The sequence below is a fragment of the Erpetoichthys calabaricus genome, chromosome 1 (assembly GCF_900747795.2).
Source record: "Erpetoichthys calabaricus chromosome 1, fErpCal1.3, whole genome shotgun sequence".
In the NCBI taxonomy this organism is placed as follows: domain Eukaryota; kingdom Metazoa; phylum Chordata; class Cladistia; order Polypteriformes; family Polypteridae; genus Erpetoichthys; species Erpetoichthys calabaricus.
In genome coordinates, this window is record NC_041394.2 from 143,230,615 (window position 1) to 143,249,495 (window position 18,881).

General features: G+C 37.7%; 1 protein-coding gene across 4 annotated transcripts in view; it reads left to right on the forward strand.

The window, feature by feature from the left end:
* LOC114643965 (interferon-induced very large GTPase 1-like) overlaps positions 1-18,881 on the forward strand; it is a 185,803-nt gene that overhangs the window by 24,788 nt on the left and 142,134 nt on the right. For 3 of the 4 annotated variants that reach the window (XM_051923303.1, XM_051923304.1, XM_051923308.1), the window contains exon 3: positions 4,170-8,445. In XM_051923303.1, the coding sequence (XP_051779263.1) occupies positions 4,170-8,445 (4,276 nt within the window). The remainder of the gene's footprint in view (positions 1-4,169; positions 8,446-18,881) is intronic. The other variant, XM_051923311.1, reaches the window with a different exon arrangement.

The window sequence follows — 18,881 nt, forward strand, 5'->3', positions numbered from 1 at the left end:
TTAAGAAGAATATTAGGTAGGCTGAAAGGCAGTTGGAGAGGAATATAGCAGATAAGGTGAAAGATGACCCTAAGAGATTCTTTCAGTATCTAATTAGTAAAAGAACAGTCAAGGAGGAGAATAATGCATCAGAAACAGTAAAAGGGAATTAAAAGATACAGACAGTGAAATAGCAGATGCTCTAAACTCAATTTTTTGGTTTTCACATGTGACAAAGCAGATAACCTCCCAGCGGTAAAAGAGACTACCAAGGAGGTACTGAGTGATTTAGAAATCGTACAGCTCAGATTAAATAGGCTGAAATCAAACCAGGACAAGAAAATATTTATGTTCAAGTTCTTAAGTAGGTTAGCAAGCACATGTATAAACTATTGACACACATTTTTAGGAAGTTACTGTGCACTCGGGGAAATTCCAAAGGACTGGAAAACATTATTCTGTTATATAAAAATGATGACCTGGCAGATCCAGGCCAGTAAGCTTGATGTGCATCACAGGTAAATTAATGGAACAAATTATTAAGGGGAGGACTGAGCAACACATGGCAAGAAAAAGGAGTTTTAATAACATGTTGGAATTCAATGAGGAAGCAACAAAAGGATTTGATCAAAGTGGAGCATATGATATTATGTATCTAGACTTTCAGAAAGCATTTCATAAGGTGCCACATGAGAAGTTGGGCATCAAACTAAAAGAAATGCGAATTCAGGGTATTGTTTGTAGGTGGGTGCAAAATTAAGCCTCCCTGGTTAGGGACAATATGTAGGCCTGATAATTTTATAACCCCTTTCTTCCTGTTGAGTATGAGATTTTTATGGCATGTATACAATTGTCTGCCCTCAAGCATCCTGGAGCAATTTCTTTGAATACTTTTTCTTGCCAAATTTTCTTGCATGTGTACCGCAGTCTGGTCAAACCCAGTGAATCATACAAAACAGTCTCCTGCATTCTCCCTGTGACAGGCAGAGGTGCTCTCTCTTTTTGTCACTGGTTGGTTTATGTATCCTGTGGAGGTGTTATATGAGATGTCCCTCAGCTTACCACCTAAGTGGTTCTCTTGATCTTGGCAAACCCTTGTCAGCTAGCTACAACTTTACTACTATAAAGACATAAATAGTTTTGTCTTCATTCACTTTACTGAAGGCATGGAGTCACGTACTCAAGAGTGTAAGTCACAAAATACAGGCTACCTTAAAATTCTAACGAAAGTAAAATAAATGTAAGTGACATAGCCTGTTGAAAGAATACTACACCCAAAAATAAATAAACAAAACCGTTTTATTCTCATGTTTTCATGGAGAACAGAAACACTCAACTTTCTGATATAGTGAGCTTGAATAGGAACCCAAATTGAACAGCAGCTAACAATCCAGGCATATGCTCACAATGTCTCAAATATGCAAATCTTCACTACAATACTGCTAAATAAACCATTTACAGGAAATCCTACTATGTACAATACTTAAGTGTGCTCAAATGAGATCACGCTTTCAGATTTATTTGTCAAGGTTCTTTCCCAGCAATAGCTCATTCATTAACTAATGGCTATCATGGTGCTTCACATGACTTCAATATTGTGAAGCATGGTCTGAGAGGGGGGTACAGTAATAGAGAAACATTTTTTAAAAAGCAAGTGAAAAAATATCGGGTAGAAAGTAGGCTTTGTATTTGTATATAGCTGTGGTGCATGAACAACCAGAGGTCACTTCATCAATGCATTTGAAAAGTATTCCACTAAATACTCCCTAAATACTCCACGTGTGCCTTACTATTATAAACAAAAGTAATGACATGGCCAAACATACAAAACCAGTCATTTAGACACTTACCATTTTACTGACCCTCATGTCACTTTGCATAAAAATGATTAGTGCAGTTGTTCATCTCAAATATATCGATTTGACTCTTGATTACATCTTGCCTGAAGAAGGGGCCTGAGTTGCCTCGAAAGCTTGCATATTGTAATCTTTCTAGTTAGCCAATAAAAGGTGTCATTTTGCTTGGCTTTTCTCTACATTCATAATGGCTAACACGGTACAACACCCTAGTACTACAGGCTGGGTACAGTAACCCTCTGTAGAAAAGTGTTCACTGCACACTCCAATGCCCTAAAGTTTGGCCTCATCATTACATTGTTGTTCATAGCAGTAAAGCTCAACTGCAATACTTTGACCATTGTACCGTTCTCCTATAATGGCAGCTTCACAATGGGTCCATCTGAATGTTGCTCAAACATCGTTCTTGTGGAGTGAGTTTTCCTCTGGATACTCCAGCTTTCTTCCCATATCCCCCAAAGAGATCTGCATTAGGTTAATTGGTGATTCAAAATTGCTCTTGTATGTACTGTATGTCCTGGGATATTTCCTGTCTTGTGCTCACTGCTGTCAGGGTAGACTTTACACTCCATTTACCCTGAACTGGTTTATACAGGTTGCAGAATAATGTCTTATTTTCTTAATGGGTTGTAGGTTTATTCCTTGGAGTTCTTGTAGTCTGGAAATGTGTCTTTCCTCTGTTGTTAGAAGGGCATAGCTTAATGTATTCATACTTGTAACAATGTATGGAGCTTTGAAAACCTAGCTTATTTTTAAAAGGCTGTTACCAAATTAATATTTATTTGTTCATAGTGGATGCATGATGTCTCTCTATTTTAGCACATTATTTTCTGTTTTTGCTTTCGGTGTAATTGTAAATGTTTCAAACATTCTCAGATTGTAAATGGAAGTGTACTATAGTGTGGTCCAGATCTAACTATGCAATTATTGCTTTGCATTGCATTAAAAGTTGCATAGTTAGATCTATATATGAAGGAAATTATTTAAGTACAACAGAATTCAATATAGCCCTAGTATGAAATGCTCACATACATAGATTTTTCAATTTCTTCTAGAAACAGATGAAAGATTACAGTTTTAACTACAGAAGTGGTTTAAATGAAAAAAGAATCTTTTCTAAATTACACATAAAATCCGAGACAGCTCTTTAGAACCAAGTCTGTGCTTCAGTTATACTACAGCATATACTTTTTGAAAAAGGTATTTTATCAGTTTGTTCGGTTTTCAAAACTTCCAGTTCCAGTAGTCAAAAATTAGTATAAAATAAATGAAAATGGTAATTAGCAAACTGTTGATTTTTTTCTGTTTAGAAGAAAAGTTAATTTCTTTGTCTTATATTTGTTAAGTAGATTAATGACGTCAGTGTTTCCACTGATGATCTTGGTATGCCGATACTGCAGCAAAGCTTGAAGGAATGGCACTCTCTGGTGCCATAATTAGTTAGCAGAGCCACTTTACCTTGAAATTAAACAGCAAAGCAGAGAGCGAGAAATTTAGATAGGGCTGTTTTTTTTAAAACAGTTTCAATATTTCTTGGACACACTTATAAAATTATAGTAAGAATTGGGGTTATGGATACACCCCATCTGTTTTACTCTGTGTATTTTCTTACCAAGCAGACATGGCTTGTATGTTGTAGAGTATGGAATACATCATACAGTTTTCACAGTGGCTTTGAAAAACAAAGGATATGCTTTTAGAGATATTTTCTTTTGTTTTGTCTGTGATTAAAGTGTTTCTATGTTCTATGAATTAAAACTGTTCTTCTTGACCTTTAGTATGCTGGTGCCACAGCAGAAGCCACTTATGCATTGCACTTTTGAGACAAGCTAACAGGACTGAAATACAGCACCATTCCCCAGATTGTTAATTTTGCATACTTGGATTCAGGGCTTATGTTGGGAAAAACTGCCATCAACTTTATAATGATATATATACTTAGATGTTCTTGAAAGATACTTTTACAATGGTTTTATCAAAGAGACTTTTTATGTTATATTTTACTTATAGTAAACCACCACAAACATTTAAAAGGGATCAGCATCATCTTTTTTTCCTGTAGAGCAAATTCTGGTGTGATTTTTATGTTACAAATTAAGAGAATTGTAGGTTGATAATTTTTCCCTCTTCAAAAAGCAGCTGTAATGACTTTATAAATAATTATCAATAAATTCAGAATAAGTACTTCACTGCTGTGTTAATCTAAATCTTGCTAAAACTTCTGTGAATGCTTTCTCCAGTCACTCATTCTCTGATTCAATAATTTTACAATTATACTGATAGTAACAGAAGTAAGTTACTAACTCAGATTTTCCCAACATTTCTTTTTTCAAGGATGAGGAAGAAGTGAGGGATGCTCCTGTTTGCAAAAAAATCAGTGAAGCCCTTCACAGAAAAGTCAAAGATGTTGGATTGAATCCTGAATACTGGATGCCTATTCTGAATGATCATCTTGGTGTAACTGATCTAAAATCTTTAGAAAATCTTGGTAGGGAGCAATACTGCCAGGTGGAAGGTTATATTAGAGAGCAAAATGAAAGAGGACCCTTATGTAAACTTATGAATATTAGTCATGAATATGCTAAAAGTGAAATGCCGCAGAATAACAGAGAAGAAAGGGAAAGTCCTACATTGGAAAATGCAACAAGAGAGAAAAATAATGAAAGTGAGGAGGGTAGTATGGAAGAGAAAAAGACCTTGAGAACATTAGAATACATTGAAACAGGGAAACAAAGAGAAAATGGGGAAAATTTGATGGTATCACTGGACAGTAAGAATGTAGAGAATCAAGACCAGGCAAGGACAAAAAATCTAAGCAAAAAGGAAGAAATCTGTAATAAAGAGCAAAGTAATAGCAAAGCAGAGGAATTTAATAATAATAATATTAATAAGACGGAAACAAGTATTCAAGAAGTACTGGGGGGAGAAAAACAATGTGAAAGAGAAGTAAGTGAATCAAAAAATAACAATACTGAAATACAAACAGAACAAATAAATGACACCTCAAATACAGAAAACAGAAAAGAAATTAAGGAAGCTGCAGAAAGGGATAACAGAGAAAAAAAGAAGAAAGACTTCTTTCTTTTGCTTGAGAAGATGCACATTGTTAATCTGTACCCAAAGTTAATGGAGAAAATACAGGTCATAGTTATCAGCAAAACATCTAAGAGTAATACTCAACCAGAAAATGAAGATGATCTCCCTCGTTTATATTTGCAAAAGTTGATCATGATGGACTATAGGATGAGAAATTTAATTTGTGACAAAATTTATGACAACCAAATTATTTTTAAAGAATTACAAAGCCAAAGAGAAACGGAAACACAGTTAACATTGGATGACTTCCTTAGTGATACCACTTCAGAGGACCTCACTGAGACCGGTACACCATACCCTGAGCACATACACCCCATGGATCTCCAGATGGCTCTTCTCCACTGTGCTGATGACTTTCTGAGGCAGTATCTCTACTCCAAACTCGCCCTCTGCCAGTATGCTGTGCCTTTTTTGATTCCGAGTCCCTGCACAACAGAAATTGAACTCCCTTTGTGGGCATTTCACCAGATAAATAGCAGCTGCAAAAGTCAAGAGACAAAGACCTATAAAGTTTTTCCAGCCGTTCAAGTAGAGACACAGATTGTGTCTTTCATAAGACTTGGGAACTCCTTAGTGTCTAAGTCTAAGATCATGAACATGGTGCTGAACAGACAGAGGCACAGCATCTTCTTCAACAAGGACTGCCGGGGCAGCACTCGAGGATGTTTGCTAATGGATGGCGTAGTAGAGATGTCCTGGTACAATCCAGGAGGCAAAGAGGATGACATCTTTGAGGACTGCATTGCCTTTACAAACCTCCATGGTGATGCAAGAAATTATGACAGACAAGTCAGCTTTTTAAATGATATCTCTGCCGTCAATGTAGTTCTCCTGTCAGATTCTGACCTCAATGAAGATGGCAAAGCCATCCTAAAGGGGTACTTTGAATCACCACAGCCCCTGATATGTCTTCATACAGACAAGGAAGCCATTCAAGCTAATAAATCAGGAATCAAACTTAGGATCGGGGTAAAGAACAGGAATGAAGCAGAGCTCACAGATGAGCTGGTCTCAGTCCTCCGGAGCTTTCTGTCACAGTCTAAAAAGACATTCCATCTAGAATCATGCTCGGACATTGCACTGAGACATGGCTTTCTTGTTGATGAAGAGAGTAAAAACTGCAAAGAAGGAAAAGCTCTTGCAGATAAACTGGCAAAATGTTTAAAAAAGAGAAAGTTGTTAGAAAGGAAAGAAGCATTTCTACCACTTCAGGGCCACATGTGGCACAAATGGTGTCAGAAAGACAAGGAGCTTTACCGATTGAAGCAGAAAGGAAATAAAAGCATTGAACAGTATAGGAGTGATATTGAGACTGAAAAGAAAAAGATAAGAGAAGATCAGTTAAAGAGAGCCTTCCCATTAAATGAACTCATGACATCCCTGATTAAAATTCTAAGTTCACAGTCACAACAAACAAAACAGTACTTTCTGCAGTGGCTAATGGTGTTTCTAGATGATATGTCAAGAGATGCAGTATCAGAGCTTCAACTAAGGTACCATGAAAAATTGTCAGAGTTGCTAAAAAAGCAAAAAAATGAAGAAAGTGAACAAAGGAAAGATAAACTTCAATCTGACTTGGATACGCTTTCAAGTCAAATAACTGACAGCTCCTTGGGTCTAGAACATATTCTAAGAGAAATGGGTCAGATCTTTGAAGCCTCTAAGACAGGAAGAGTCAATGATTCCTACATTTCTTCTCTGCCCAAGATAGCTGCAGAGCTCATCATGTCAGGTCATCCACTGGAACTCATGGATGGAGACGCAGTCTATGTCCCTGTCACATGGATCAGCTCTGTCCTGGATGAAGTTAAGGAAACTCTAGGAGATGTTAGGCTGTTTGTCCTTTCTGTTCTTGGACTCCAGAGCAGTGGTAAATCCACTCTGCTGAATGCCATGTTTGGCCTGCAGTTTGCTGTTAGTGCAGGGAGGTGCACCAAAGGAGCCTTCATGCAGTTAATTAAAATAGCTGAAGAAATCCGAGACGAAGTGAAGTACAACTACATTCTTGTAGTGGATACAGAAGGTCTGAGGGCGACAGAGCTTTCAAATAAGACCACACTTGCGCATGACAATGAATTGGCTACATTTGTTATTGGTCTGGGCAACCTGACTATAATTAACATCTTTGGAGAAAACCCATCTGAGATTCAAGATATTCTTCAAATTGTTGTTCAGGCATTTTTAAGAATGAAGAAGGTGAAGCTCTCCCCAAGCTGTGTATTTGTCCATCAAAATGTTGGGGATACTGTAGCTAGGGAGAAAAACACAGATGCCAGACGAGTTCTCCAGCAGAACCTGGATAGAATGACACGCGTTGCTGCAGAAGAGGAGGAGTGCAATATAAAATATTTTAATGATGTCATAAGGTTTGATGTAAATGACCAAACCTATTACTTTGTGCATCTGTGGGAAGGAAACCCACCAATGGCACCCCCCAATCCAAGTTATAGTCAGAATGTTCAAGATCTGAAAAATGATATTGTTAATGCTGCTAAACAAGATCCTACTTGCAATATTTTGAAAATTTCGCAGTTTAAAATTCGAGTCAAGGACCTGTGGAAATCCCTGCTGACCGAGAACTTTGTTTTTAACTTTAAGAATTCATTGGAGATTGCTGCCTATCGTAAACTTGAAGAAAAGTATTTAGATTGGACTTGGACTCTGAGAAGTAAGATTTATGAAGTGCAAAACAAGACGATCAACAAAATTAAAAACACTTCTAACACCCAAGTAAGCATATCTATGGAGGTAGAAGAAACATATACAAAAGTAAAAGAGGAAATTGGGAAATACTTTGCTGATGATGAAAAGCTCATTCAATGGAAATCTAACATTGAGACCAGGTTTGATGTTCTTAAAAATGACCTCAGCACAGAAATGAAGAAAACATGTGAGGAACTGATCAAAGCAAAGACAAGCCGTCAGAAAGTGGATGAGAATCGATTCAGACATGAAGAAAAGCTGATGGAACAGAGTAAAGAGCTAGCAGAAAAACTGAGAACCACAAATCCCACTGAAGACGAACTGCGTGAAGAATTTGAGAAACTGTGGATAGAATGGGAAAAAGAAGCTTCCCGAGACTGCATCCGTCAAGACAAGATTAATATTGTAAAAGATGTGCAAGATATCCTCTATGAGAAGTTTAAGGCAATGCCTAATGCACCTGATAAGATCCAGACTTATCTAACCAGTGATCAGTCTGCAACGTTTCATTCAAATCCAGACTCCACAAAAAAATTCTCAATTATTCCTTCATTTCTTCAGACTGTCATCTCCTTTATTCCACTCCGTAGGAAAACAAAGCAACCAAGTTACAAGGTGAAATGTACTCTAGAAACAATTCCAAAACTTTCTGATCAATACATAGAATTTCAGCCTATCACGAATAAAATTGCAGAAACTGTCCTTGATTATATTGACAAAAAGAAAAAGGAGGAAAATGATTACAATTCAGCCCACATTCATGAAATTTTAAAACTTGTATCACAGAAAATGTCTGCTTACAAGGAAGAAGGTTATACGTTGTCTTTCAAGCAAGATTACAAATTTGAGTTGTCTTTGCAGTTATGTGCTATTGCAATTGAACCTTTTACAGAAATGCAAAAGAGGTTTTGGGAAAAAAATGATCCTGTTCTCTACCTAAAGAGTAAGAGAGATTCTTACTACAAGATGTTTAAGACTCTCTGTCATGGGTTGACCTCTGTCAACATATTTTCTGAATACCTGAGCAGTAAACTGAAAACTGCCATTCATCAGGCTGTTTGTGATCAAGTTTGTATCGATGTAGCAAACATTGTAAGACAGAACCACCCACCCTTAAAGGAAAGTAAAATCAAATTAGAATATCATCTACTCAAAGAGTTGGCAGAGAAAGAAGACTTTGAGAAATTCTGTAATTATATTGAGTTTCCAAAAATTTTTTTTAAGAAGTACATTAGCTCCTGTGTGGATGATTACTGCAAAGACAACAAAACACTGAAAACTATTTCTAGCCAGAGACTCAAAGAATTTGAAAGTCTGGTTTCCAAAGCAGCCAGCAGTGCAACAAAAGCTATTGAAAAAGTTATCAAAGCCCAGCAGAACAATCGGAAGATGAAAGTAAAAGTATGGCTAGATAAGTTTTGTAAAGAGCTTGAAGATTCTTTAGTACTTCCTGGGAGCGACTTTAGAGATGTGGAACATCTGGAAATTGGAGACCTAAATTTCCTTCAAGATTCCATGTCAAAAGCAGTGGCTCAAGTTATGAAGGAATTAAATAGGAGCTTTGACTGCATATCACTGACTGAACTGACAAATGTAAAAGAGCTGCCTCATGACATTCTTAGTAAGCATTTGAGTGGATGCTGGGTGCAGTGCCCTTTCTGTGCTGCCATTTGTACAAACTCTATTGAAGGTCATGACGGAGATCACAGCGTTCCCTTCCACCGTCCTGAAGGAGTGAATGGCTTGCTATGGTATAAAACTGAACATCTTTGCACTGATATTTGTACTAGCTCGGTTGCTAGTGACTATCTTATTGTGTTAAGTGACGCAGAAAAAGTCCCCTATAAAGAATACAGAAAGGCAGGGCCACGATATGCATGTTGGAATATTGTGCCTGATGAGTCTGAACTGAAATACTGGAAGTGGTTTGTCTGTAATTTCCAAGTGCAGCTGGAGGAAAAGTACAAGAAGAAATTTGATGGTCTTGGCAAAATTCCTACTGCATGGAGAGAAATTAAGAAAGAAGATGCATATGGGGAAATTGAGAAACTTTTATTAACTGGCAGTTGAAAAGGAATCAGAGTCACCTTTATTTCATTTTCTTTTACTTGTCACTTGCAATTAATAATTTCTCCTCTGTCAATTTTGTAGTATCTGGCTTTCATTAATCCTTTAGTCTTGCTTTGGGGGTTAATTTGATGCTTTTCTTAATTGCTTTTGATAAACACATATCTTGTTTGTTCATGAGCTTCTTGTATTCTGCAGGTGTTGTTGGTGAAGCCTTCAACTGGTACAGAGTTAAGGCTTAGGACAGTCAGGCTATGTCTGTATTGAACAAATGTACTGAAAGATAATCATGAGGATATTCAAAAACAAAATAAACAAAAACATTGTTATAATAGTGAAAATATTGAACAACAAGGAAAACACTAAATAAGAAATTGTAACAGCCTAGACACTGATGATGTTAGTGCCAAACTAGAAAGGGTTACATGTTGTTTGTTTTTTTTTGACTGGCAAATATTAAAGATGAAAATTCCCTTCCTTTTATAGATATGAGACTAATTAAAACATTTAATTCAGATGCACTATATATGATAGAAATGTCATGTCATTTGTTTTAATTGAATGCTGTTTTTCAAATAAATACGAATAGCAAGCATAGAAAATATAGCTGTGTATCTTTGTTTAGATGTTCTTTTCATCTATCTGTCTATTTTCTAATTAATATGACATTAGTTTATTTAGATCTCTAACAAAATGTTCATAAATAAAGCTTGCAGCGGTGTCACAGGGTACTGGGATATTAACATCCATCTAAGCACTTGTTTTCATATATTCAAAGTACCAGGATTATTACAGGAAAGTCAGTGGAATAGATAGTTACATAACTTTGTCATTTCACATACAGGCTACATATAAGTTTCCCTCACTTGCCTCTTTCACTTATACTTTCTTCAAACTATTTTCATGTTGAAATGTACGCAAGAAATGTGATTTCACTAAGAAAATGTAATATTATGACAGAGTCTGGACACTGATGGGATACCGTCTCTCCTTACTTTTCAGATGAGAAAGCATCTTTATATAAAACAAGGTACACATCAGTAAACTTACTGTAAGTTAGAGTGTCAAGTAAGGTTGAATGCATTTTTAACTGTGATATACCATGTCACAAAAAATGTCTGAATCTTGAAGTATTGGTCTAATTTATATGAAAATTGGGGTGTGAGATCAGAGCATCCAGGTACGCTCATTGCACCTCCATTATGATCATGTCTGCCATATGAGGTCCAGCCATTAGGTTCCCAGAAAATGACAATATCTGGACAGGGTTAGGTTGTTGTGACCTCAGAACCCTTACTATTGTAGCATACCATAAATGTCTAGTTTATTAGTTTATTAATTAAAAGGCTGTATTAGATTAAAGTTCAAATTATTGGTCTTCATGCCAGCCTCTCACCTGTGAGAACTGCAGTTGGCCATGGAGGGGTATTTGAATGGATGGGAGGTAAAAGCTTTACTGTCACTTCTAGATCCTATCAGGAGATGTAGTGTGTTTTTACTGATATCTGGCTGAAAAATACCTATGAAGTGCAATGAACAGAATGAGCAGGATGAATTTTCCCTGAATAAAATGTATGGTCATTTTAATGTTTATAATTTGGAACTGGATGCTTCAAAGCAAAAGGTCACATTCTGACCCTGGTGATGTTGTTTCCATTGGCAGAAGGAGATGGTAAACTGACTTTTTTTTTTTTCTTCTTTTGTCCAAAGTCAACAGACACAACATTTCTACATTAGAACTGCCACTTCCGACACTTTCTGTAGCTTTGATGCAAATGAATTGAGACATTTATAGGCACATGAGGGGCCATAGGACCTTCTACTAGAGGCACCCAGGACTGGTGAGCAATAATATTACAAACATGATTTAAAATAATTCAGAGATGATTTAAAATTACTGAGTTACTACAGGTAAAAAGTGTAGGATGATGGTAGAGAGTTATACCTTCAGACAATTGGTCTAAAAATCACAATATGTTCGAGTATGAGTGCAGAGTTTCTTTTTCACTTATTGGACTGGCTGAAATGCCTAATAGCCAGAACTATTATTTTTATTATATCCAAGGAGACTTGCAACATTTGAGATACATGTGGTTACATTTCTTTTTACTTTTTCCAATTGGAGCACAGGCAGGTGAAGTGACTTCCTCAAGGTTACACACTGTTAGTAGTGGCATTTGAAACCACAACCTCAGGGTTTGAAAAATAAAAGCACTTTATGCGTCGGTGCGTGTGTGTGTGAAAAACAATAATATATTTCATTATTAAATACTCTCTCGAAATGCTTTGCAAATACTGAGTTATAGTACAATTTGGGGGTGGAGTGGTGGCTCTGAGGCTAAGGATCTGCGCTGGTATCCATAAGGTTGCAGGTTCAAATCCCCGTCACTGCCAAAAAGAGATCCTACTCTGCTGTGCCCTTGAGCAAGACCCTTAATCTGTAATTGCTCCAGGTGTGCTGTACAATGGCTGACCCTGTGCTCTGACCCCAAGGGGGTATGCAAAAACTAACAAATTCCTAATATAAGAAATTGTATAAGGTGAAATAAAGAACAAAAAAAATTATTTATCTATATTTTTTGAATGCGAATATAGGTAATTAAAGTGACATTAGCCATCAGGCTACACTGTCGGTATAATAATTAGTGAAGCTTCTATTCCCAATTTTAACTATAGAGAGAGGCCAGACCTAATTTTGGAAAGACTGAGCACAAGCCAGGATCTAACTATATTTCATTATTGTGCCCTCTGACATATATGTCAAACTAACACATAATATGTCAATTTACAGATAACTTTAATTGCATATAAATATTCAATTAGTGTGAGACAAAACAAGTTAATGGAGAAATTCTTCTTGTGCAAAGAGACAAAGTAGATTGAATGCAGACAGTGACCTGATCAAAAATCAAACCAGGGTCACTGAATCACCAAGTCGGCAGAGCCAGCCTTTTGCACTATGCTGTATATCAAGTATGTATCTTTCTCATAACAGCTAAGAGCCCAAAATGAAATTCTAAAGAAATGATGAGAATAGATGAAGTAGCTATTACATACAATTGTATGTTCAAGCACTGACAATGATACATGATTATAATGGCTTCTGCCCCTGGTTAGTATGCAGAACATAACTGCAATGTAATTTTTTTTTTTTTTTTTCCTGACTAACAATATGAACCATACATTTAAAACTCTGTATCTTCACACATTTTATGCTAGGAACTTAATAACTCATATGTAACAAAGATGAAAAATCTTTTGAAACAAATGAATGGATACAAAGAAAACATATACTGTAGATGAAATACAGTCAATTAATAAGATTACAGTTAAATTGCCATGTGTATTCTATACTATAACAGTAATGTCTCCAGAAACCAAAAGAACATAACAAACAGGTCAGCTGTAGCTGTTACCATAGTGGCACAAGAATGTTCACAGACTTACCTAGATAATTATGACGGTATTCCACTGCAAAAAATGCCAGCCTTTGTCTAGTTGTGATGCTGTCACTGTCAGGTGCTTTTCAACAATACTTCTTATATTTCCAAAATCGATTTCTGGAAGTGAAAGGAGACAGGTGGAGTATCTGCAATCCAGCTCTGGTTATCAAGGTTTAGACATTGATGTGTCATTCCCAAATTTTGTGAAAAGGGCTAATTGGAGCAACTTTACCTGCTTGCATAGTCTAAATCAGGAATTTTCAAACTGCTCTGGGGGGTTCAGGACAGCATTGCCAAAACATTTCTCAAGAAATAAAGACAAATTTTAAAGATTGTCCTTAAATTGTCTCAAGTTTTTACATAAGTTTAACTCAGAATGTTCTTCAGTTGTTACTTTAAAATAGTCCTATATCAATGCAGTTTTTGAATTTTGCTCTGGGGTTGCGACTATGGGATGTACAAGCAGCTTTCTCACGTGATTCGCAAAGGAATGCACACCGGGAAAAAGTGTCCCTTTAAAAAACATAGTGGCTAATCCTGTGTCTCCCTGTTCAGCTTTAGTTCAATTCCATAGCTCCGCTCCATCTCACAGTGCTCATGCTCTGAGACTTTACTCCTGTGTCTACCACCACACTTTGTGTATGCAAAAATGTTGCTTACGTCCTTTTCCGTGCTCACTTTGAGATGTATAAAAACTAAACTTGGCGTAAAGTCATGTATATTTTCACAGCAGTCTCACACCTTGTGTACACACTTTTCTGATCAGTTTTGCAAACTGGTAGCACCCAAAGTCAAAGCAATGCTACTGTTTCTGTGTCATTTACCTTTGTTTTTCATATTCGCATCCATGACGTGGGCTTTATCAAATACAACACAATTAATTGCATATCATTTACAACTTTAATTCACTTGATTTTAATCATTCTGTAACAATATAATGTTGCACAGAATGGCCAAATTATTCCAACTACCACAGCTGCTATAGCATTGTTAGAAAACACCCATCCATCCATCCATTTTCCAACCCGCTGAATCCGAACACAGGGTCATGGGGGTCTGCTGGAGCCAATCCCAGCCAACACAGGGCACAAGGCAGGAAACAATCCTGGGCAGGGTGCCAACCCACCGCAGGACACACACAAACACACCCACACACCAAGCACACACTAGGGCCAATTTAGAATCACCAATCCACCTAACCTGCATGTCTTTGGACTGTGGAAGGAAACCGGAGTGCCCGGAGGAAACCCACGCAGACACTGGGAGAACATGCAAACTCCACGCAGGGAGGACCCGGGAATCGAACCCAGGTCCCCAGATCTCCCAACTGCGAGGCAGCAGTGCTACCCACTGCGCCACCGTGCCACCCTGTTAGAAAACATCCATCCATCCATCCATTCTCCAACCCGCTGAATCCGAACACAGGGTCACGGGGGTCTGCTGGAGCCAATCCCAGCCAACACAGGGCACAAGGCAGGAAACAATCCTGGGCAGGGTGCCAACCCACCGCAGGACACACACAAACACACCCACACACCAAGCACACACTAGGGCCAATTTAGAATCACCAATCCACCTAACCTGCATGTCTTTGGACTGTGGGAGGAAACCGGAGCGCCCGGAGGAAACCCACGCAGACACGGGGAGAACATGCAAACTCCATGCAGGGAGGACCCGGGAATCGAACCCAGGTCCCCAGATCTCCCAACTGCGAGGCAGCAGCGCTACCCACTGCGCCACCGTGCCGCCCTGTTAGAAAACATTGCAAATGGAAAAATTAGAAGACAGTGTGTATTAATAGATGATGATGACTGACTTCTAAGTCGATTTTGATTTCCAACAGCTATCCCTCTTGGAGCTGTGTGCTGAACTGGTGCCAGCTTTACAAAGGCAGACTTTTCAGAATTGGGCTCTACCTGCTCCTTTGTAAGTTCTGTCCACTCTCAGATTTTTAGCCATAGGAGCTTTTCAACGTGAACATGCTGACTGATCAGGTATTTCACAAACATTACTGAGTTGTGCCATGTCAGCTGTATAAGATGGTGTTATCTGCTTGTCATCCAGATGTATAAGATTTCCTTACACTGTGCTTGAACTGGGAAATATCAAAGCACAATTCACAGCAAAGTCCAGTTTTCCAAATGTAATCGGAGCGATCAACTGCATGTACATTGCTTTTGCAAAGGCGCTGGATGAGTTACATCAGACAGGGATCAATCACCAAAACAATGAACTGGCATTACATCGTCTATAGCAGGAGAGCCTATAACACAGCAACTCCACACAGTCGCAGGTGCTTTTCCCAACGAATGCGGCAAAATGCAAACAGTCCTTTTAAGGATAGTGAGTCACCTCAAAGAGCCATGTAAAGGGTAGAGAATCTATCAGTTGAATCGCTTGGTGCCGACGCTACACTATAAAGGTGCCTTAGGAGAATGAATTTGCTTATGTAAGAAGGCATTTCCACTCTATTAATGTGTTACTCTCTGGTCCACAGAAAGTGTGTTGAATTGTACAAGTATGTAGCGTGTAGCATAATGTGGCACACAATACCGGCTTGGCCGTACCTGAAGAGATGTGCTATGATGAATCTGACTCAAACCCACCAAATGATCAGGTAAATTGGAAAGTGTTACAGCTTAGTTTGAATTTAATTAGCAGAATGTAAAAACAGGTAATCAGATGCAGCATTTATTTTTTAACCAATTCATTTAATTTGTGGTCAATATCACATAGTACAGACCTTATATTCCTTAGTTCATCAGCCACATCTCTTACAGCATCCACTATTGTATTTTGTGACTCCAGAACAGTGTCTTTCTGCACACAGCTAGATGGTCACCCAGCTGTTTCAAAGGCAGAGGTGCGTGCACAGCCAGTGCCTGAAGATGTGCTGGGTACAGGTGCCAGCTTTTGTAATATTGTCTGAAGCAGAATAAACAGACAGGGGGCTGCAACTCGCTTCTTTTTTTATTTCAGGCACTGTGCGACTTTCTGAACTTGAACTTTCAAGTGTCTCTGCAATGCTGTATCACACCAACAACTTTCTTTTGTTGAATATGCCACTGCTTAAGACAAGAAATATTATGTTTTTCCTTGCCTCCATTTTGCATTTGCTGAAATTATTCTTTTTTCCATGTATTTTTGCCATTGTGTTTTAACAAAACACTAAATGGAAGGGGCTATTTATATTGATTTGCATATTCAAATACACGAAATTCTGGAAGGAGCAGGCACATGCATGTACGTTGAATTTCCCATCCATTTAGATTTATAGAGGGGAAATGAATGGAACTTGGCACACACAGTTTTATGCATCTGGATTTTTTTGTGTGTTTGCACATTTCCAGTTTTGTCCATCTTTTAGTGTGAATTCCATGCATAGCGTCATACATGAGGCCCCATGTGCTCCTTTTCTGTGCCCACTGCCTGCACCAATTTGAAGTCTCCCTCTGCATACATGGCGGCCCAGCGTAACTCTTGCTGTCTCATTCACCACTTCTAGAATGAAGACTTCCCACAAACAATTCATCAAAACCAAGGGAAGTTTGTTCAAAACACCATCTTAAAAGGTGAGTGCTGACTTTCTCCCCCACATTACTCCCCACAGTGTGTGTGTGTGTGTGTGTGTGTGTGTGTGTGTGTGTGTGTGTGTGTGTGTGTGTGTCACTTTCTTTCTTCGGTCTAATCCCCCAAAATTAAGATATTTTTAGTTTTAGGAAAATTTTTAGTACATCAGCTGTTTAAATTGTCAAACTAATGAAGGAAAATAATACAATGAAGGAAAAGATGCATGTTGGCAATAATTAAAAATTAATTAATGTTAAAATTGTTAATGTTCAGGAACATTCAAACCTTCCTTAAAAGATTAATACAAGAACTTGAATTTGACTTATTTTGTTCATTTTTGACATGAAGAAGTATGTAACTTCTGAACACTTCTTTTGATCTGAATTCATATGTAACTGAATAATTTTTGTAAATTAAAAGTATAAAAATTTCAAACTTTCTATCTTTCTATTTTTTTATTCCATATCAAACCATACTACTACATTAAAAAAGCATTTTTCTTACATAAAGAAATATGAAAGACACTGACCCACACAAAAAAACTAAAATCCCCAAATGCAATATTAGAGATTGGGAATTGAAAAAACACTTGGCTCTAATAAGAATTCTGTACTTGACAATTTAAGATCAAATTGTGGTATTTCATGGTATTTTGTGGTATCACACAACATTTGTGCACATATATGTCAGTGGTCTGCTGTAGCCAAGCATTTACTTTAATTAATATGTCTACTATTATCCAAAATAATGGTTTGTGTCTACTGTTAACAGTAACCAAGAATCCAATATCACGTTGTACTTTGCAGCAACGGGTTTATATTAGGTTGGGGGTACAACGCTACAGCGTGTCTCGATGTAAAGAAGTCTGGGAACCCCTGGTCTAGTCACATGTCTCAGCTTGCTCTTAAGAATCTTAGGCTGAGGAGGAGGAGTATATGAGAAAAGTAGGGAAAGAGATGTTGGGATAAATAAGATGAATGGTAAAGAATATTAACAAATGTGAATGTGAAAAAAGTTAGTGATGATCGAAAAGAAAAGAGGTAGAATTGCACAAGAAATGGAAAAAATATTGGAGGAAGGGTGTGTTTCTGTAATTGCAAAAGGAATGAATGATTAAAAATTAATTTAACTCAGTGGAGCTATAAATATACTGAGATCTGGTCTAATAATAATAACTAGCAAAATACCCGCGCTTTGCAGCGGAGAAGTAGTGTGTTAAAGAGGTTATGTAAACATATATATACATATACATATATACACATATCTACATATACATATATATACATATATATATATATACACATATCAACATATATATATATATATATATATATATATATATATATATATATATATATATATATATATACACATATCAACATATATATATACACATACATATACACATATTCATAAACACACACATATACATCCATCCATCCTCTTCATATATACATATATACATACATAGTGCGTAATAACACGGGCTGTGATTGTTACATGGGAGGGAGACGACAAATCACAGCTTCCCGCTTTCTAATCGGCCCTGTGATTGGTGCTTTGACTGATGCCTAGATCCCACAGTATCTCCCCTTAGGAGTGGCGTTAGGCAAGTGTAATTGAATAGCGGTGCTGCAAGTTTAGCTTTACACCTGTTTTTAAGGCTTATTGACTGAAAGGGGCTTTCATGAAAAAACTTAGGGCTTTGCTACAGGATACACCCTCCACAAGTTAAGGAAGTAAAAATAAAGGTATATATTTCTGTTTTATTTAAACCTTTTAAGTTTGTATGCGGGCGGCATGGTGGCGCAGTGAAAGGTGCCAGTTAGGAGACCTGGGTTTGCTTCCCTGCGTGGAGTTTGAATGTTCTCCCCGTGTCTGTCTGGGTTTCCTCCGGATACTCCGGTTTCCTCCCACAGTCCAAAGACATGCAGGTTAGGTGCATTGGCGATTCTAAATTGTCCCTGGTGTGTGGGTGTGTGCGCCCTGCGGTGGGCTGGCACATTGCCCGTGGTTTGTTTCCTGCCTTGTGCCCTGTGTTGGCAGGGAGGATAATGGATGGATGGACATTTGTATGCATAGCCCTATTTGCCCGTTTTGGTTTTTTTTTCATTCTTCAGTAATATTTCAGCAAACCCGGAGCTTGTCAGTTGAAAACCTGGTACTG